Below are 21,522 nucleotides of genomic sequence, written 5' to 3'. Positions count from 1 at the left end.
ACGGTGCGGAATACCGGAAGTGGCGCATTGCGCCTTTAGCAGACGACACTTTACAGACGACGCCGTCAGCGTCTTTTCCTGTCGTCTGCTAAGGAATATCTTGTGGCTGTGGCGCAGGATATTCCCTATGGTTAGCAGTGAAGACACGACGCTGAGCGCTCGCGCTCACGTGACACCAGAAAGCTATGACGTTTTTCGCATCTTCCGCTTCTGGGGAAATGTCGCTCGTGTGAATACACGGATATAGGGCAAGGATGTTCTACATTTCGCCGGACCTTTCGACAACGTGACAGCGCGAGACGGGACAGTGTTCTCTCCGCGCACTGTAACATCTGCCGTGTTCAATATGTAGAACAGGTTACAAGTTCCGTCCCAGATAAACACACGCCCCTCGAGCGTGCTTCCCCACGGTACAGGGATGTCATGCAGGGAAGGCGCCCTGCTCTAGTTTGAGCACGACGCTCAAATTAAACTCGGTCGGGGCAACGAATAAATTAGACACGTTTAAGTCGAGATGTCACGCACTTTCATTTCTCTCGTTCTTTACACGGAACGCTTTTAAAGTGGACAGGACGTTGTTCTTCGCAATTTATTGCTCGTTGCGCGTTTGCCTTCCTCCCGAACGATTCCCCACGTATACTATACAAGCTTCGCTTCCCGCGTTAAAAGCCCAGATGGGCTGCCATTGTTTTTCATTATCAGCAGAGTTGTTTGTCTCGATCACGACGGCGGCGCAGAGTGCCGTACGTGTCGCCGGACGACGTCTCGTTATATGCTGAGCACTTATGTTCTCTCATCTTTACTTGCTTACTGCAACGCACTTTGCAGCGTCCCATCTCTATCTTAGTTACTGCGCGGAGGGAAGGAAGGGGCGTGAGGAGGGCTCCTGGTCGTCGTCGTCGTCGTCGCCGCCGATTCGATCAGTTCTTACGTGTTTGGTTAGCGTGAGAGGCGGTGCTATTTGTGTTGGGCGCGATGCTTACTTATCTATTTTCGAGCGGCAACGAAATATAGTCGTTTTCACTGGCCGTTTTTTTTTTTCGGGATGAGCTGGATGAACACGTCATACTTAATGCTGCGGTTGTTTGAGGCGGCGGGATATTTAAATGGAAGCAAAGTATGATATAACAAAATGTAATGGAATTGTGGAATTAGCGTATAAGCTCGTAATGGTTTCGCTTTGGCTTCTACACCTCAATTGCGACATGCGCTTTATTTGTTACCGTTATTTCGAAGCATGACGCGTGGGCCTGCGCAGTATACAGGGATTGTTGAAGTTGTCTATTTCGCGAGTATCGATCCGTTTTCGCAGCACGCTTAGTGGTTGTTAATGTACGCCGAGTCGCTGAAAAAGAAGAAGAATAATAAAAAAAGACAAGGGATAGCATCATAGGTCATTGCTCGCCTCCCTTGTCCTGCAGGCTTCTCTCTCTCTCTCTCTTTTTTTCAACAGCGTTTACGATAATGCCCTTCCATATAAGGGACCCAACCATGCGTCTCTTGAACCGTAAGACCCTATAAAACACCCCTACTCGAATAAACAACCAAACGGCTGCACATATATACGCGAGGGAACTACATTTACACGCGCAGCTTGCGCGAAGATGTCTGCAGCGCTGCTCAAGACACTTCTGCCAGATTCGTTCAAATAAAACGCAGACGACACAGTAAAGAGCGTCATTGCAGAAACGCGCAAGTAAAATGAAACTGACAAGCGAGCTTACATAAAAGGACACTGGGCTGGAGTTACAAATAAGTAAAGATGACAAGTACATATGAGCCAGAAGTAAAGTTCGCAGCAGATATACGTCTAGGAAAATATAAGAAGCAGACGACGTAAGTTGTCGTCTAGAGCTGGAATAAAGCAAGCAGACGACACGTTTTGAGAGGGGATTTTTTTCTTTTCTTTTTTTCGTTCGCAATGGCGATGTCGTGTTCATATCTGGTTTTCTTCTTTTGACCCTAGCTTCATGTTTGTCTTAAAATGCGTATGTCCTCAACGAGAAGAGAGTGCGGACATAAAAGACAGAAGGGGGTATTCATTTTGTGTCTGCTCGCAAACATGTCGTCATTGGATGAAACTCCATTAAGGAAACGCGCACCAGTCTAAATGCGTAAAGAGAGGGGATGTTGAAACGAAATATTCTGCGTTGATGTCGTGAAGAGGGGGGGAAGAACGGGTGATGATGGTGGCGCGACCTCTTGCGGAGAAATGAGAATGGAGGGACAAAAAAGGAAACGAGGTGGCGGTGCCGGTAGGGGAAGCGTGTTTTGCGGGGATTCTGCTTGTCGTCGGTCTCTAATAGGACATCACGTTGCGAGATGCAGTTGAATACGGAAGGAATGCTTTTTTTTTTGTTATTATTACGCGTAGTGGGTAGGATAGAACATACGCTAACAGCATTTAGTTTCGTCATTATCTGTGAGGGGGCGCTGCAGAACGAGATGGTTCTCGCCGGCGTGATGGCTACACAAGAAGGGAAAGCGGGCCCATAAAACTTTGATGTCGTTGCACGTCTCCATGCAAATGTGCAAAGGCCACATTATTTATTCACAGCGTCTCGGGCGAAGTAACGCACGCGTACTGTATTCAGTGTGTAAGTTTTTAGCTCAAACGAAGACCAGCTGAAAAACAGCAGTCATGCTTTTTTGCGCGTGCTGATGTCTGGATTTTCACGATGCTCCCCTGACCAGGGCAGTCTCTACGAAAACTCGGAATAAGGGCTTATTAATTGCTCAGAAGTTTTCAGCTTTTCAGCTTTTTCAGCTTTCGATCAGCTTTGGGACGGCGCTATATACTACACTCTAAAAACAGCACTTCGCCGCATAGCACGTTGTGTGCCAACCGTTGCCAAGAATGATAGGGTTATCGCTTCTGATTCGAAGAGACGGGTGGGCATACGCCTTTTTGTGGCAATTTGGATATATGAAAATTGCCACAAAAAGGCGTACGCCCCCTTCTGTCTTCGAATCAGAAGCGATAGGCCTATCATTCTTCTCAACGGTTGGCACACAGCGTGCTATGCGGTGAAGTGCTGTTTTTAGAGTGTACAAGTTCGAGGCGGAAATAAACTGCAGATCAAGAAATATACCTGAGGGCAGATCCCATCGTGCCATTAATTATAATAGCGCGCGCGCAGTTTCCTGAAATAATTAGAATACGCACTGCAGATGAGCAACATTTCGACGCGCCTGTCTGTCGTTTACCGGTTGATTAGCGGAACACAAGAGAAAAGGTTATTCATTATTATGCAGGCGCTGCGCTTTGCTGCTACTTGTGTCACTGTAAACGACGGGAGAGGGTTAATGCATTAATTAGAATTCCAGTCGCGAAGATTGGAGAGGGTTCCCCGAGGACGTTTTGTCGAAGTCGTCTGCCAAGGTTTGCGTATATGACTGGCTCGACTTGGCTTGGCTCAAGTGGAGTTGAACGGTGTGTGAGGCAACTTGTCGTCTGCTTTTCTGTCTGCACGTGATTCGTCTGTTAGTGTGCGCACGAATGTCGCTCGGAATTTAATTTTCTTTCCACAGGGAGGAGGCATATATGGGGGCGCAAAAGAGTATTAGTATTGCGAAAGGAGTAACAGCTCGGCGAGGGAAAACGAAAAAAAAAAAAAAAAGGAAGAAGAAGAGAAACTGTAGAAGACTGTCGTCTGTTTCGTTTTCAGACTATACCGTTGGCGGCGTAGGGAAATAAAATAAGTTAGCAAGCGCGGCGTTGCCAATTCCAGTAAAACATCAGACAGAGGCAATGGAAGTTTCATGCAAGGTTTTTACTCCGGAGTTTTCTTGTAGATAAAAGAAATATGACAGGACGCAGACGACACGCAGCGGACGAAGGCGAAACAGACGGCGTGTTTTGAGAGATGAAAAGCTGGCTCACTGCTTCTAGTTCCATGTGCAACAGCATATCAAGGAAAGTATGTGCGAGAATAGACCACCATTACAGCAATGGTACACATGAGAACGCAACACTGAATTATGCTTAGGTCTCTCTTCACTAATCTGCAAACAAACTCGTGTGTTGTTGTTGCTGTTATTATTATTATTATTATTATTATTATTATTATTATTATTATTGTTGTTGTTGTTGTTGTTGTTGTTGTTATTACACAAGCCTTTCGGCTTAGGCGGGCCTGCTGTACTCTGCTTGATTGTTTCTAATGGGCAAATAAATTTATTATTATTATTATTATTACATATGGAACTTATTGTAGAAACTACTATGTGCCAGCAGTCTTTAACCGGCTCCCAAGTGAAATACTGCATATAAATTCGAAACGTCAACTAAAGCAATCATTGAAGGATTTATTCTATAAACATCACCTTGACACCATATCACTTAGTGCACCCCGTTAAATGTCCCTTACGGAATGCTCTCTAAATAACAAGAATTGAACTGTTCGTGAACTGAACTGTCTACCTACTTGGAATGTAAACACCAGTCAGTTCCCATTACGTGCCATGCTCTTGTTAAGTTAATCTTATTAGGCATTACGTACTATGTATTAGATAATGCTTCCAATGTATGTTTAACCTTATAAACACAAGTAGTGTTTGTCGCTGCTGCCGGGTCCCGCGTAACAAGCCTTCGGGCTTAGGCGGACCCGCCTGATATGTACTGACCACTTTCAGTTAATAAAGATTTGATTTGATTTGATTTGATTATTATTATTATTATCACCCTTATTCACAATAGGTCAGTACCGCATTATATATATATATTATCGTTTGAATTTACAGTACGTCAAACGCTGTCAGACATATGTCTGCACCGTTCCCTTAGAAGTCGGCCCAGAACGCACATTCCCCCAGGGCGTTAGTCGTGATGTTGCCCTCCTCTGTGAGGCCGACAACGGCAAGCTGTTTCAGAAGCACCACCACCATTTACGATACGATCAGCACGATCCAGCGGTGGCGTGTCACCTTGCTGAGAGCTTTCCGGCGTGGCACTGTAATCACCTCTCACTGCATGTCCCAGTGTGTGCACGGGTGTTCGTTATGCAGTGACTCTCTTTTATTACCGTCGTTCGTGCAGAGCTCGCCCCTCAGATTAGAGTATAAGCTCTTTCGCCGTCTATACATCAGTACGAATTACGCTTCTCGAGCAAAAACGAACCAGGACTCCTATTCAAACTTCCGGACTGGAAATAACTCCTTACGAATTCAATCTGCTCTATGTAAGCGAACCCAAGCTCGTGTAATCCCGTTCTTCGAACAGTTTCCAACATGTACGCGCGTGCTTTGAGATGGGTTCATCAATTCCTTGGCCAATTTATTTTTAAGAGTATTAATTTTCGGGCTCGTCCTCTTTCAAATCCACAACGATCGAAGGACCGTTTCCTTTTATTTTTCCCCTTATTGCTTCCCGTAATGACGAAGAAATTTATTTTTTGGAGCCGAGAATTTCTCGAGAGAAGGTTTAACGAAGCACTCGAATTCTCATTGTAGCTTGCTAGGAATTCTGAAAAAAAAAAAAAAAAAAAAAAAAAGATGCGGGTTTGGCACGTGGACATACATACGGAAGAATCCGTTCCTGTATGCTCGCTCGGTACTCGAGAGGAAGAGGTGAGAGGGAAAGCGTTCGAATCCCACATATGAAAGGATGGTGAGGAAAAACAGGGGTACGTACACGTGTACGCATAAGAGATAGGAGATTAAGAACAACCGGTACCTATTAATCTTAGGGAAAGGGGGGGAGAAAAAGAAATGAGGAAGGGGGATTCCCGAGGAGGCTTCAGCACAGATGTCCCTTTTCCCGATGCGTGCCTGTGCATCGATGAGAGGGGATGTTTGCGGGTTTTATATACCCACGTTATACCCAGAGGTGTGCTCTAACTACTTTTTTTAGTAGATTAACTATAACTACTAACTACTGCGTCATATTGTTGTTTAACTACTAGTGTGACTCCATCACAGTCGCACTTGTTAAAACTACACTCTAAGAAAAAAAGGAGTACTTTTACTCCTTTTGGGGAGTAATTGCATTGCCACAAAAAATAGTCCCTTTCGGGAGTAAATGCACGGGAGTAAATGAATGTCACAGAGTGAAGACCGCATTTCACGCGCTGTTGTAAGAGTCCCAGGTACATAATTGGTGCGCATGCATGAAGATACCTTGAAGCAAACCGTCAACAGTGATATATAGAGTCATATAAAATCTTGCCCCATACTAGGGCACAATTTGCGAAGAAAGATGCGCTAACTGTTTCTTACTCTGTGTGGCTGGAAAACTGCTACGTTGTGTGAGTTATACAGCCTTATGTCGTTCAAATTGACCAAGCGCACATATTTACGTAGACTGGTCGCATTCAGGAGACCATTCGCGAAGTTTAGTGACAATTTTCAGTCCTGGGGAGTAAACGTCGGGACTAAATGTTGGGTTAGGGGACTAAAATGGGGAGTAATTGCAGACTAGGGGAGTAAAAGCTGCAATTACTCCCCATTTTACTCATTTTTTCTTAGAGTGTACGTTGCAACTAACTAGGATGTAGTTGTTTAACTACACTTGTAACTACGTACTCTGATATTTTGTGCGCGTCGTTATAACTATCGCTTAGGCGTAGAAATAGTGCGTGGGGAACAAGAAGACAGTAAGCTCCCACACTCAGAACAATCATAGCGCAGCACGCGCCCCTCCATACAGTACTATAGAAATGATACTATAGACTGGTGCCGACGATAAGTTTTGACTTTTGTGCCTTTATTTCAATAACTGTTCTTTCTTCCTTTTTGTTTTTCTTTTTCACTGTCCTGACTTTGTGTGACTATTGGTATGCTTTCTGATTTGTCTACGTGGTATGGAGAAGCCGGCTTCCACGTTGGTGGTGCCAATTTTCTCCATTTTTTTTTCTTTTTCACTCACTCACTCACTCCATGCAATACTGATGTAGTGATGTGTCATGCAATGAGACAGTCATGGTCTCCAATCTGATGACTGAGGGGGCGTAAGCTTTTTTTTTATGAATGTGCCGTGAATGTGCAATGTTAGGTACCCTGATTATAACACAAAAGACGTACGTTCTGCTCATGCGCCGTAGCATTTCCTGTACGCAAACTTGACAACGAAATGTCTCTATTTCGCGTCTAACCGGTCAAACTCTAACCTGTTTGACCAATGCTCCGCGACAGCCAACGGTCCCGTCGCAACACGTTGGATACTGTCCTGACTCCCCGTCGTCACCCCTTCTCATCCCATGCGCTTCGTGCCCTTGCGCCACAGGCAGAGCATATACGTCTCTGTGTGCCCGCGTTGAGCATTGCAGAGCCCGCATGACACTGCTGGGTGAGCTTTTTGCTGCCTGCGTCAGATGCACCGTGCTGAAATTTTGTGCATGCGTGTGACGCGCAAGTTAAAAAAAAACCTCTCAGAGTTGTCGCCTTATAAGCGCAAGGAAAGAAGGCCGCGAAGCACGCACGGAAGGCTAAGTGAAAAGATGCGAGTAGTTGTAGCCCGCTGGAACCTAACTACGTACTATAGTTAACTACAAAAAATAAGTTTAAGTAGTAGTTGTAACTACCATTTTTGCAAGTAGTTTCTAACTACTTTTTAACTACCGTGCACAGAGCCGTAGCGTGGCAAGTTTGCGCCCAGGGCAAGGTAAATCTAAAGCCTAGCGCCCCCCCCCCCCCCCCCCCCCATTCTCCAACTGCCGTCAGAAGCCCTGTAAACAGAGAAATGAAAACTCTTATTCGCACTGCCGAGATCGTAAATTCAAATTTTCTTCGTTCCCGCTTTATCCTGTCCAACCAGGACTTTATCCTGTTTTATCCTGCTTTATCCTGTCCAACTCTCTGTCGAGGGCGCCCGGGGCGACTGCCCCTCTCGCACCCCCGTCGCTACGGCTCCGACCGTGCAGTAGTTTAACTAGTAGTTCAACTACAAATACTTAACTACTGCACATCCCTGTTATATATACCCCTGTGATGCCACTGTTGTATTAGATAGGTTTTAGATAGACAGTTTGGATGGTTCAGTCAGGTTTGGATAGTATTTTAAAACAGTTTTAGAGTGCTTAATAAACTGTCGGCAAAGGCAAACGAAGGTAACACAAGAGAGCTTCAGAATAGGGTTCGCCCACCGGGCATCTTATAACGCAAGCACCTTGCGCTTGCGGTACCATGAAGCGGTAGATGCATTATTCATTTTATGTACGAAATTCATTTAATTAAAAAAAAAAGAATAAAATTGAAAACGTTTTGGTCCTGAGTGTCGTTGTTACACCGTGTGTAAGGGGCCTCAATACTGCACGTACTCTTAGAAAACAGGGTAGAGCAGTTACACCTTTTAAGAGGTAATAGTTGTCGCATATGTTGTGCCTAAAAGGTTGCAAAGTTCTACCTGCTACCTACGAATGAATAGGGTTACCACTTCTGATTCGATGAGCGAGGGGGCCGTACGCCTTTTTGTAGCAATTTGGATATATGGTAATTGCTTCTATCACCCTTTTACACCCTTCATGAGACGCTATGTTGACCTACACTCTTAAAAATGAACTTCACCTCATAACACGCTGCTAGCCAACGATCATCTCGAATGATATCGTTATCTGCCCTGATTTGTTGAAAACGGGAGGCGTACGCATTTTCTGTGACACTTATGCTGTTCATAATTGTCACAGAAAAAGGCGACCGGCCCCGTTTTCAACAAATCAGGGCAGATAACGATATCATTCGAGGTGATGGTTTGCTAGGAGCGTTCAATGTGGTGAAGTTCATTTCTAAGAGTGTAGGTGGTAACCATAGAAGTTACCACCTTTTCACACCCTTTTTCCTTACAGAGTGTAGCTCCCTCTGCATGAGCTAGTATTCAGGTACCCTACACTCTTAAAAATGAACTTCACCACATAGCACGCTCCTAGCCAACCACCATCCCGAATGACAACGTTCTCGCCCCTGATTTGTTGGAAACGGGAGGCGGAGCCTATTTTGTGCCATTATGCACGGCACAGAATAGGCTCCGCCTCCCGTTTTCAACAAATCATGGGCGAGAACGTTGTCATTCGGGATGGTGGTTGGCTAGGAGCGTGCTATGTGGTGAAGTTCATTTTTAAGAATATAGCCGTGTGTATCTTCTCTTTCTTTCTCGTTGCTCCAGCTCCGTGGTGACATTTAGCGCCGCGCGAGTCACGTCCTCTTTCCATCTATCCACGTGTATACACCCCTCATAGCCACAGTTGCGTCGCGGTGCTAAGGCGGAATGACGAAAAACAAAATGTGGGAGGGGCAGGAAACTGCCGGTATCAATCTTGATACTGGGGGGACAGCGAGAGGAAGATTTTGATCGCTTTTAAGATACGCCATAATGAACGCAGTTAAAAACAATTAGAAATACACGGAGCTCCGCTGTTGGGCTGCTGCCTAATGAGGGATCATTATTGGCGCTGTCGACTTATTACTTTTATTTTATTTATTTTTATTTTTTTCGAGCGTGGCGTCTTTGGGTGTCCGTGGATGGAGGCATAATGAGCGGCCAACGGGGAAGGACCCCTCCCCCCCCTAAGTGCTGGTCGTTGTAACGAAACGTCTTCTTTCTTCCGAGGCGAATAGCGTAATTAGTGCTACACCGAGGAAGCAGTGCTCTTTCTTCCAAGAGACTCTCCTTTCAGATAAGGAAGGAGCCCACTTGTGGGTTAGCAAGTTCACCAGTGGCGAGGTGCGGAGGCTGCGTTCTTTCTTTGAACGTGACTTATGTTTCCGGTGTTCCTACACTCTTAAAAATGAGTTTCACCGCATAGCACGCTCCTAGCCAACAATCATCTCGAATGATATCGTTATCTGCCCTGATTTGTTGAAAACGGGAGGCGTACGCCTTTTTTGTGACACTTATGCTGTTCATAAGTGTCACAAAAAAGGCGTACGCCTCCCGTTTTCAACAAATCAGGGCAGATAACGATATCATTCGAGATAATGGTTGGCTAGGAGCGTGCTATGCGGTGAAACTCATTTTTAAGAGTGTAACCTCGATGTAAGATCTCTCTCTCTCTCCCAGAGCAACACAGTCTGCTCCCTTCTCATCGCATTCCGCGAAAATGTCACGAAAATATGCCCTCCCTCAAGATGACGTGGATCACTCATATCCCTGGGGTCCTATCCCGTTGGCTATTTATTTACATACCAGAGTCTCGTTGCGGAAGACACGGACACGTATTCACCCTGTAACCACATTCTCGCTTACATTCCTTTTCGGTGCACTTTCGCATTCACACACTGACGAACAAGCAGGCGCCATTTTTGATGGTAACGCACATTGCGGAGGCTGTGTGAACAATTCAGACAAACTCAACGTTGCTTGGGTATCGGTGAGCAGGGAAAGGTAACAGCAACGGTAACAGAAACGGAAACGGACATCGCACAGTTAGAATTCCTGAAACAGAAACGGAAACGACAATAATTTACGGTAATAATTCGGGTACCGCAAGACCCGAATTATTGCAATTCTTCGCCGTATCATGTAGATAAATTTATGAAATAAACCACAATGAAGCAAACTAAAATTCACTGAAGAACTAAAACTAAAGGGAACTATCAAACTGGAGCATATAAGTAAGTAGTATACAGTAAATAGAAGAAGCATAGTTCTTCTACGCTTATGGTGTACCTGGAAGTTACAAGCGTGAGTAACATTCCTGGAAACCATGTTCATATTAGCTGTTCACAGAAATCACGTACCTATATGTGTATTTTGAATAAACTTTGTCTCTTGTATACATGTATCCCTGGAGTCCTCAAAATAGACTTCAGAACGTAGAGGGATTGAGTTTTGTCACGGTCTCAATGGTCTTTTTTCTTTCAAAAAAAAAAGAAAAAAGGAAAGAAAAGAAACAAGGAAAACAAAAAGCTGGAGGTGGGGCGGTACCGAAAACCGAAACGGAAACGTAACGGAAACGAAAGCAACAATGGGGGTAACCGAAACTGAAACAGAAACAAATGAGGGCCAGTACCGGAGTTGGTAACGGAAACGAAAAAGATTCCGTTACCTTTCACTGTCGGTGAAGATTAAATGTTGCGTTTGTTTTCATTGTTCACGCAGCACGCGGCTTCTTTTTCTTTTTATGCTTATGAACTAATTGTTTTGATGAGAAATTCAGTGACAAAAAAAAAAAATAAAAATAAAGAAAGAAAGATGTTGATGCTAACTGCCTGCTGAGTAGAAATTATAAAATAATAACACGTATGATACCATCTCCAATGTGAAGAGCTCAGTCCATTGAACGTAGTATTCTTTCTTTGCAGATCATGTACAGGAATTTTCGTGCGGCCGCCTCTACTACCGGACCTTTTACATGGACCGCAAGCGAGAGGTTCTCTTCGTGGGCGGAATGTAAGTCCCTATTTGAACCACCGTCGGAGCATTCTCATCTCTCTGGCCGTCCTATGAGAGTGAACCGTCCCCGCAGTAACAATCTCCTGATGTGTCACCTCTGCCAATTTAACCAGCAAAAATTCATAGAAAACGTTCTATGGGGCACAACTGATACATGATAGCGATTTTTTGTTGAAGATGTTCACGTATAGTGATTCCGAGAATGCAATAAGCAGGTAGCGCTTGGCGTGTCTAACATTCTTAGACTCCTTTTTTCCTTGAAGCTCCAACATCGCCCGCGTAATTGATTGTAATTCGGCCTAACGTTGGGCTCGCATTTAAGAGCTTCCCTTCAGTTTTCGTATAGAAGAAAGACGGAAGTCACTGAAAAAGTTAGCCAGCTGCAGGACTCGGAACCTAACCTAACCTAACCTAACCCAACCCAACCTAACCTAACTTAACCTAACCCTTTCAGTGACTTTCTTCGTTCATTGTTCTTAGGCACTTGAGGCTTTGAGTGTTTGTCCTGTCTTCTATGTTCCAGCCTCATAACATCAATTCCCATCGTTGTCGTAGAGTACGTCTCCTTTACAAAAATCCTAGTTATTTAAACCTACTCAATATCCAGCCCGCTGTCACAAACACGGGCGAGAAACCATGTCAATAGATAAAGACATTTCATCCGAGAAACATTAACGATAAGTACCACACACGCGCCCACAATGTCCGCGATCATCTGCAATATCTGCTGCTGGTTTCGGTTTCGACCTTCTCCGACTCTTCGTCTTCGGCTCCGCGATTTCGGAGCGCGCTTGTATACACGGCCACCCTGGCGGTGATCGAAGAGGAAAATGGAACGGGATGGCTTTTAGTGTGCGAGACGCGTAAATGGGGTATAGGACTCTGGAGAAAGTTAGGTTCCGGAAAACGACACCCCCGAGGGCGGGCTGGAATGCGCTGTTTGTCGACGTACCGACAGCGCGGCTCTCGTTCCGAATGCTAGCAATGACGTTACGCTGGAGGTCTTCAAATGGAAGGATTGTTGCGTTGTGCTTTATTCCGGATCGGAAGGATCGTGGCCCGAATTAACGCTAGCTAAGTTATAGGGACGAATGGTAAGAGAGTGGGTGGGACTCGTAAAACCTAGCTGCAGTTTCCGTCTTAATTCGGCATTTGAAGTCCGATAAAACGTGGGAGGTTGCTGGCAACAAGTGCGGTTGGTTTCTACATGGAGAAGTTTTGTACTGAGGTCTGTGGTATATATTCGATTATTTTTAATGGGCGTTTCTACACTCTTAAAAATGAACTTCACCGCATAGCACGCTCCTAGCCAACCATTATCTCGAATGATATCGTTATCTGCCCTGATTTGTCGAAAACAGGGGGCGTACGCCTTTTCTGTGACAATTATGAACAGCATAAGTGTCACAGAAATGGCGTACGCCCCCCATTTTCAACAAATCAGGGCAGATAACGATATCATTCGAGATAATGGTTGGCTAGGAGCGTGCTATGCGGTGAAGTTCATTTTTAAGAGTGTAGTTTATGTTGGTTAGCAGTGCCTTTACCATCATCAATAGAAAGGAACAAGAAATATGCTACTCCAATCGCTTTAAAGCCCCATTGGCGGATTTCGAGTTTTTAGGAAGATTTGATTGGGTGCAGTGCTGCGCGAGAGGAGCTTGTGATTGAGTTGTGAGCTTCATTTCGCATTATTACAATGTGGGGAGCCGGAGGAAAAAAGCTGCTGGCAGCATCTTACGGTTCTGGGCATCTCTTGCGACACCTGTAGCCGTCAGGAAAAGTATGAGCAACACATCGACTCATACATAATGACATTTACGTGGTAAAAAGTTGTCATGAAACATAGAACTAATGACGAAATCAAAAGAGCAGGAAATGGGCATTTAGAAACAGATAGATACGGAGATAACAACCTCAGCTCTCGAAGATGACAGGCACGCTTTTCTTTTTACATTTTGATTTCGTCACTTACTGTCTTCTCCTATATTGTAGCCAAAGAAACGCACGGTAACAGAGCGCGAAAGATATACGGAGGAGGGTGGGGGGGGGGAGGAGGAAACAGCAGCACACATACACGCGGATAAGGCTCTCCCCGTATCAATCTAAGATTTGTTGCTGTTTGTCGAATATACGTATAATCTCAGTTGGGTAGCGCGGATTTTCGGCAATTACCTTCTGGGAACTTTTGCGGTCATTTTGGAAGGCTTTGGACAATTTTTAATTGCAGGAATTTTTTTTCAATTAAACTTCGAAGATTGCTAAGCGGACCTCACTTTTTTTTTATACAGAAATATGAAGTCCTCCGCGGATAACCACAGACCCAACAAAAACTATACACAGTTTTCGCAACAGAAATAGTCTAAAAAAATAGTAAAAATTCCGCCTTAGCCTCGCCTGCTTGATTGTCGCAAAGAAGAGCGCACGGAAGGAGCGTGGAGAGGAGGGAGCGTTCCCGTCTCTTGTTTTACCTTTCATTCTCCTGCTTTCACCTTGATGCTGTGACAACCGTCTTATCACAAAGAAGGGCAAAGCATATGAAAGCGGGGACACTTCGTCCTCTAGACGCACATTTCGCGCACGCTTCTTTGCGACAATCAATCAGGCGGGTCTCAAGCGCAATTATTTCCTTCTTCTTCTATTTCTGTTGCGGTACTGTGCATAGTTTTTGTTGGGTCTGCGGTTATCCGTGGAGGACTTCATATTTCTGTGAAAAAATAAAAAAAGTGAGGTTCGCTTGGCAATTTTCAAAGTTCACTTTAAAAAAAAAATCCCGCAATTAAAAATTGTCCAAAGCCTTCCTCAATGGTGTCAAAGGGTTTCAGAAGGTAATTGCCGAAAGTCCCACAATCCTCCGGCGGGTACGTCGCCAGTTAGAATTTCTTATCACTCTAGATGAAGCACGCTGTATAATCTCAGTTGGGTAGTGAGTGCGCATATATGTGTGCTGCTGCTTGTTTCCCCGTCTACCTTTCGAATTTTACAGTGTGCACCAACAACCAACGCGCCGAATCCATTGCTCTGCTAAGCCAATGAAATCTTCCTAACCCCCCTGAAGACGAAGTCTGCAATGAAGCTTTCGAGCAATTTGAGCAGTTTTTCTTTTTTACGAAAAGGATTGGAAAACGGCAACGTATTTTTCCCCTATAGGGAGCTGCGTTTCAGCAAATCTTTCACCCGCTCATGTTGATCCTAGCTGTTGATTGGCAAACCAAACTCGTTTTTCTTATTGCTTTGCGTTTTCTGTCTTTTTTTTTTCTTCTTCTTCTAACTTTTCCGAATAGAAGTCATTCGTTGAAGTATCCCGTACGCGTGATGTTATCAATATGGCGCACGTGCCGTGTTTTCATGCGCTCTAAAGAGAAAAAAAAAATCTGAAACATTTCTGAACACTTGGCGAAGTGTAATGGCGGCAGGCTTTCTCGCACGCCGTTCCTTGGCGTTATCGGGCGCGCACCGCCTACGCTGTATCGGGGCGTCCGTGCTGCCGGAAGACGTGGACGACATCACGCGAGACGCGCTCTGCAGACACTACACTCTTAAAAATGAACTTCACCACATAGCACGCTCCTAGCCAACCATCATCTCAAATGATATCGTTATCTGCCCTGATTTGTCGAAAACGGGAGGCGTACGCCTTTTTTTGTGACACTTATGCTGTTCATAATTGTCACAAAAAGGCGTGCGCCTCCCGTTTTCAACAAGTCAGGGCAGATAACGATATCATTTGAGATGATGGTTGGCTAGGAGCGTGCTATGCGGTGAAGTTCATTTTTAAGAGTGTAGGGAGATTTGGCGCATCGGAACCATCATTTCGAATGACCTCGTTCTCTGCCCTGATTTTGTTGAAAACGGGAGGCGTACGCCTTTTTATGCAATTATGCGGTTCATAATTGTCACAAAAAATGCGTACGCCTCCCGTTTTCAACAAACCAGGAAAGCGGAAGATATAATTTTGCATGGCGGCTGGTTCCGAGCGTCCTGGGTCGCGGAAGGACCGGAAGTTGTGGCTGGAGCTTGTACGTTGACCCGAGAATGTCATGTATAGCTGGTCACGGTTCGCACTGCTGCGTTTCATTGCGTGCGGACTCGTGCGAACGTTGGTTACCGTGGCGACAGGCACGTGCGAGGTGTTCCGCAGCACAACGCAAGGAGAACTTTTTCCGTCGCATGCAAGCGAAAGAACCAATCCCCGCGTCCCGTGCAAGCGTGTTGAGCCTGCAGCGGTGCAAGACTTCTTAGTCGTCGATGTGACGCAACAACTAAGCGTCAGCCAATCAGGATCGTGTTTTCAACGGCGGCTGTCAATCACGAAAGTGCTTTCACCGCCCGTGGCCATGAAGACGAACCACCGTAGTCTGCGCGTGGTGATTGAACGTCCCCTCGTACTAAAACGGGAAAACTTGGAAATAAAGCGCAAAACGGTCCCGATCTTTCTCAAAACTGATTTTCTGGAAAGCGTCTCGCACTTTTTGTCTAAATATTCAAGTCTGCAGGTTCCTGAATTCCTGCGTTCTTGAATTCGCAGTACGGCGTTTCGCAGTACGGCGTATCGCAGTACGGCGTATCGCAGTAGCAGACGAATTCTGACTCCATATGTCCACGTAGCGGAGGAGGGAGAGGAGGCAATAAGCACACTCTTAAAAATGAACTTCACCGCATAGCACGCTCCTAGCCAACCATCATCTCGAATGATATCGTTATCTGCCCTGATTTGTTGAAAACGCGAGGCGTACGCCTCTTTTGTGACACTTATGCTGTTCATAATTGTCACAAAATGGCGTACGCCTCCCGTTTTCAACAAATCAAGGCAGATAAAGATATCATTCGAGATGACGGTTGGCTAGGAGCGTGCTATGCGGTGAAGTTCATTTTTAAGAGTGCAGGCCTTCTGTGTCGAGGTGGCGTTGGTTGAGCCGTTTCTCCTCTGTGTGAGACGAATTCCGACATGGTCGCTGCAAATACGGGGCGCATGGAGGGAGGACAAGAAAAAAAAAAAAAAAAGATGCAAGGTTCATTACAGTTCCTCTGAACTGGCAGCAGTTTTTGTCACGCCAGAATCACACGTGGGCATAAAGCGTTCTGCCGTAAAGCTATGTGGACAGATGTCACGAAAGACGCGTATTGGCTGCCATTGCGCTGCCCGCATATATGTAAACAGTCGAACGGATCGCTTGTGTCGCGCGCGCGCGCGTACGTACGCAGGCGTGTGCACGCTATAAAATGCAGTACTGTGTGTTTCCCATTCTCCGCGATTATGCTGCTTGCCTCAGGTTAATTCATTCGAAGCGTTCTGAACACGGATTGGTTGCCAAAGATAACGCTGGAAAACTTATGGACAGGGACACCGTATTTTATAGTCCTCATTTACGATCTGAACCCTATACCGAGTGCGAAGTACTCTACGCCCAGATACCGACACGGAAGTACGCGGAATGGGCGCGCTGAATCGCCTTCGCGTCGACGGTGGCGCCGTCATTTCCGCAGCGTTAACGACTCTGGCGGTGGAAGCGCGAAACGACAAATGACCTCGTAAACAAACTGGGCTTCATCGGCGAATATGGCGAAGTTTCTGAAATTTCGTTTTCCCTCGTTTCTTTTTGTTTTTTTGTTTGTTTATTTCCGGCTTTTCACAGTGTCTGCAGTCTTCTCAAGTTTTTATTGCGTATTGCTACCCTTTCCGGTTCTGGCTGGCGTGTTTAGTTTTCGCAAGGAATCTCATTACTCTTATTTTTATTTTTTATTTTTTGCTTCTTGTGACGAAACTTCTATTTCAATTTCTATCAGCCTCATATGATGCAAAACAGTAGCTAATGTGCACATGGCATTGGTGTGCGCTTTTGTTCGCAGTCCGACTGGTTATCGACAATGAAAGCGCTTGGTGCGCTTTATGACTATAGACTGAACCCTGGTGTGCATACCAGAAAATTATGACCGTAGTTGTCAATGCGCCAGAAAAACCCGAATCATCATCATCATCATCATACCCGAAAAGTATTTTTTGCCAGCGTTTTTCGGCAACTTCAAAGACGTCTGATGTACGACTTACAGAAGTTCATCCAACAAGGTTGCAGCTACATAACTAGCATGACCTAGTAAAGTTTTCGCCTATAGTAAAACTCGTGTTGCCACCTATACAGGGTGTTTCAGTTAAATCCCCGGGCTAAATAATTCGCGAACCGGTGCACCACTCGAATAACTTTCTTTTTTACAAGTATCTGTCCAATACCGCCTACAAGATGCGCACCGCGTGAATGAGCGGGAGGCGCTCATTATTTAAATAAAAATGCAAATGAGTTTCGTAAAAAAGCGTAACTTCTAAAGCAGGGCGCTGTCGGTATTAAAATGTGCACTACCCCTTTTGGGACCTTCAGTGGACACCTTTCAGACAAAAATCTGCCACCGAAGGGGGTCATTTGTTGCAGTAATTAATTGGTTTCGGTTTACGTATTTTTGTCGCGGCTGGTCGCGGCAAAGCGCAAAAGGACGTAATTAATTGGTGTAATTCATTGGTGTAATTCATTGGTGTAAGGACGTAATTCATTGATGGATAAGGGAGTGAAAGAGCGTCTTTTTGCGCTTCGCCGCGACCAGCCGCGACAAAAATACGTAAACCGAAACCAATTAATTACTGCAACAAATGACCCGCTTCGGTGGCAGATTTTTGCCTGAAAGGTGTCCACTGAAGGTCCCAAAAGGGGTAGTGCACATTTTAATACCGACAGCGCCCTGCTTTAGAAGTTACGCTTTTTTACGAAACTCATTTGCATTTTTATTTAAATAATGAGCGCCTCCCGCTCATTCACGCGGTGCGCATCTTGTAGGCGGTATTGGACAGATACTTGTAAAAAAGAAAGTTATTCGATTGGTGCACCGGTTCGCGAATTATTTAGCCCGGGGATTTAACTGAAACACCCTGTATATAGTGCCGCGTGTGCCCCTAAAAATTCACCTACACGTGTACCATGAATACATGCTTTTCGATTTCGACTTTTCGATTCGACTTTACGATTCATACGGAGCAGTTCTTGTAAAGTAACAATAGTAATTCGGGGTTTTACGTTGCGAGACGACTACTCCGACCGACGCCGCCCACAGTGGTCGGTCTGTGGGTTCGCACACTCCTTCGCAATTCCCGTCCCTTTCGGATAGGGGGGGTTTGGGGGAGGGGGGGGGGCGTACCCGGTACGAACCCACAACCTTGTGCTCATGCGGACATGTTAAACGGGTCGTGACACTTGGTTTAAATGGTGCACGCCATTGTATCGAGGAAAAAAAAAAAGAATTATTTTGCTACGTCTCGTGGTGGACGCGAGGTCTTAACACACAGCCGCGTAAAGCTCCGACGTCAGGGGAGTAGCCATTACCGTTGGTTCTTGTGAGCACGTGACCCTCTCCCGCACTGTCTCATTGGGGGAGACGCCTGCATGGATGTCAGAGGCAGATGAGTTTCGGTATTCGCGGTGTAGATTTTCTACTCTTCTTTTGCCCCCTTTGTTATGAAACTAGAAAAAAAACTAGAATGGAGGTTCACGTCGATGCAAACAACCATCTTTTATCCCGCATACTCGCAGGGATTAGACGCAAATGGGGGCGGGGGGGGCCTCATCGTACTAGTGACGACCACAATGATCAGTTCGAGTACTGTGCCATACCAAGAGACAACGATCTTTCAGTGGAATGCTATAGAAGCCTCCAATCTAGCCCCCAATCTAGCCTCCAATACAAAGTATCTGACTTTCGCTAGATTGTGTGGTCAGTGGCGACACAAGTTCCCCATAATATCTGTATCAGAGTGTGCAGTTTTGAGAGGATTTTCGTCTGTCAGGATACATCACATTTTTTTCCCCATTTGTTTTGTTAATTGTTTTGCTTTATCTTTGTTTTTTGTTGTTTAGGGATAGCCGACCTTTCCGTAATAAACGTATATCTCTCCCCCCACACATAACTTGTGGCGAAGTGTCAGGAATGCACTGAGACCTGAAATCACAGTTCTGCGCCTGACTGGCGTTTCATTTGACCATTCATAATTGTGCGCCAGAAACATAAAAAAAAAAGAGTAACAAATTGGAATTTTCTGGTCAACCTCGTCCTGCCACATTTGAGCCGGTTGTATATAGCGAGCAATCGAAAGCCCGACTACGCAGCAGGAAAATCCGCGTACACCACGCGACGCAACATCGCTTGAAAGAACCCCGAGAAAAACACTCGGTCGAAAAGATGTTGTCTCTTTTAACGTCCGCAACTCTTCCCTCTTGTTCATTTTTATTATTTTTTTCCCCCAGCTATCATCCGAGCCGACGTGAGAACTCGGCAAAAATTTTGTGCCGAGTGGGCGTGATTTTATTCTTTCATGATAGCTACTCGCAAGATTTAGCGGCCCCGTCTCCCGCACATAGAAGAAGCCATGAAGGGAAACCGGAGTTTTAGAAGTAACGATGCGTGAAAGAGAAACCTCTCCACGGCGTCAGTGAAGGGGGATCACTGCTGGAAGCCACTTCCTGGCTAATTTGTAAAGTTTGTGAAACACGCAAATAATGAAACGAGAGAGAAAAAAAAAAGAGAGAGAGAGAGAGAGAGAGAGAGAGAGAGAGAGAGAGAGAGGGAAGTGGAGCGGAGAGTTTTTGAAGGGAAACAGGAAGAGTCGAAAGGAGAAAAAGGATGCACGGGTCCTCTTTTATTTTTATTTTCTTACGGAGTGTTTCGGCAGCATATACACTCTTAAAAATGAACTTCACCGCATAGCACGCTCCTAGCCAACCATAATATCGAATGATATCGTTATCTGTCCTGATTTGTTGGAAACGGGAGGCGTACGCCTTTTTTGTGACACTTATGCTGTTCATAATTGTCACAAAAAAGGCGTACACCTCCCATTTTCAACAAATCAGTGAAAATAACGATATCATTCGAGATTATGGTTGGCTACACTCTAAAAACAGAACTTCACCGCATTGCACGCTCCGCGCCAACCATTGCCACGAATGATAGGGTTATCGCTTCTGATTCGAAGAGAGAGGGAGGCGTACGCCTTTTTGTGTCAATTTGGATATATGATAATTGACACAGAAAGGCGTGCGCCACCCTCTCTCCTCGAATCAGAAGCGATAACCCTATCATTCGTGGCAATGGTTGGCGCGGAGCGTGCTATGCGGTGAAGTTCAGTTTTTAGAGTGTAGGAGCGTGCTATGCGGTGAAGTTCATTTCTAAGAGTGTAGTTTGCCCCGCGAGTAGTGTGAGTTACCGGGATATATGAACTTTATGATTCCCGATTGGCACCGCGAAGCGGCTGTGTCTGTGAGAGGTATACACGTGGTGACACCTTCACGCTGTCCTCTGATCATTCCCCTCTCACAGTTCGCTTACGGTGCTAGCACGTATTGGTTACGTTCGTGATACCAATACATAATTTGGCTCGCGTATTTGTCTACACTCTTAAAAATGAACTTTACCGCATAGCACGCTCCTAGCCAACCATCATCTCGAATGATACCGTTAGCTGCACTGATTTGTTGAAAACGGGAGGCGTACGCCTTTCTGCGACAATTATGAACAAAAAAGGCGTACGCCTCCCGTTTTCAGCAAATCAGGGCAGATAACGATGTCATTCGATAATATGGTTCGCTAGGAGCGTGCTATGCGGTGAAGTTCATTTCTAAGAGTGTACACTCTTAAAAATGAACTTCACCACATATCACGCTCCTAGCCAACCATCATCCAGAATGACAACGTTGTCGCCCCTGATTTGTTGAAAACGGGAGGCGGAGCCTATTCTGTGCCGTGCATACCGTATGGACACAAAATAGGCTCCGTCTCCCGTTTTCAACAAATCAGGGGCGAGAACGTTGTCATTCGGGATGATGGTTGGCTAGGAGCGTGCCATGTGGTGAAGTTCATTTTTAAGGGTGTACTCATATTGGCTAAAAAGTGGGTTGTGTCTGTTGTGATCTAGCCACACTCTAGAAACAGAACTTCACCGCAAAACACGCTACACTCTTAGAAATGAACTTCGCCGCATAGCACGCTCCTAGCCAACCATCATCTCGAATGATATCGTTATCTGACCTGATTTGTTGAAAACGGGAGGCGTGCGCCTTTTTTGTGACAATTATGAACAGCATAAGTGTCACAAAAAAGGCGTACGCCCCCCGTTTTCAACAAATCAGGTCAGATAACGATATCATTCGAGATGATGG

The 21,522-nt window shown here is 45.4% G+C and overlaps 1 protein-coding gene across 2 annotated transcripts in view; it reads left to right on the top strand.

Annotated features, from left to right (window-relative positions):
• Nucleotides 1-21,522, top strand: part of LOC135389043 (semaphorin-2A-like) — a 162,039-nt gene that overhangs the window by 83,123 nt on the left and 57,394 nt on the right. For both annotated transcript variants that reach the window (XM_064618987.1, XM_064618986.1), the window contains one exon: nt 11,236-11,323. In XM_064618987.1, the coding sequence (XP_064475057.1) occupies nt 11,236-11,323 (88 nt within the window). The remainder of the gene's footprint in view (nt 1-11,235; nt 11,324-21,522) is intronic.

This window comes from Ornithodoros turicata, chromosome 3 (assembly GCF_037126465.1).
Source record: "Ornithodoros turicata isolate Travis chromosome 3, ASM3712646v1, whole genome shotgun sequence".
NCBI classification, from domain to species: domain Eukaryota; kingdom Metazoa; phylum Arthropoda; class Arachnida; order Ixodida; family Argasidae; genus Ornithodoros; species Ornithodoros turicata.
This window is presented reverse-complemented; position numbering and strand designations above follow the sequence as displayed.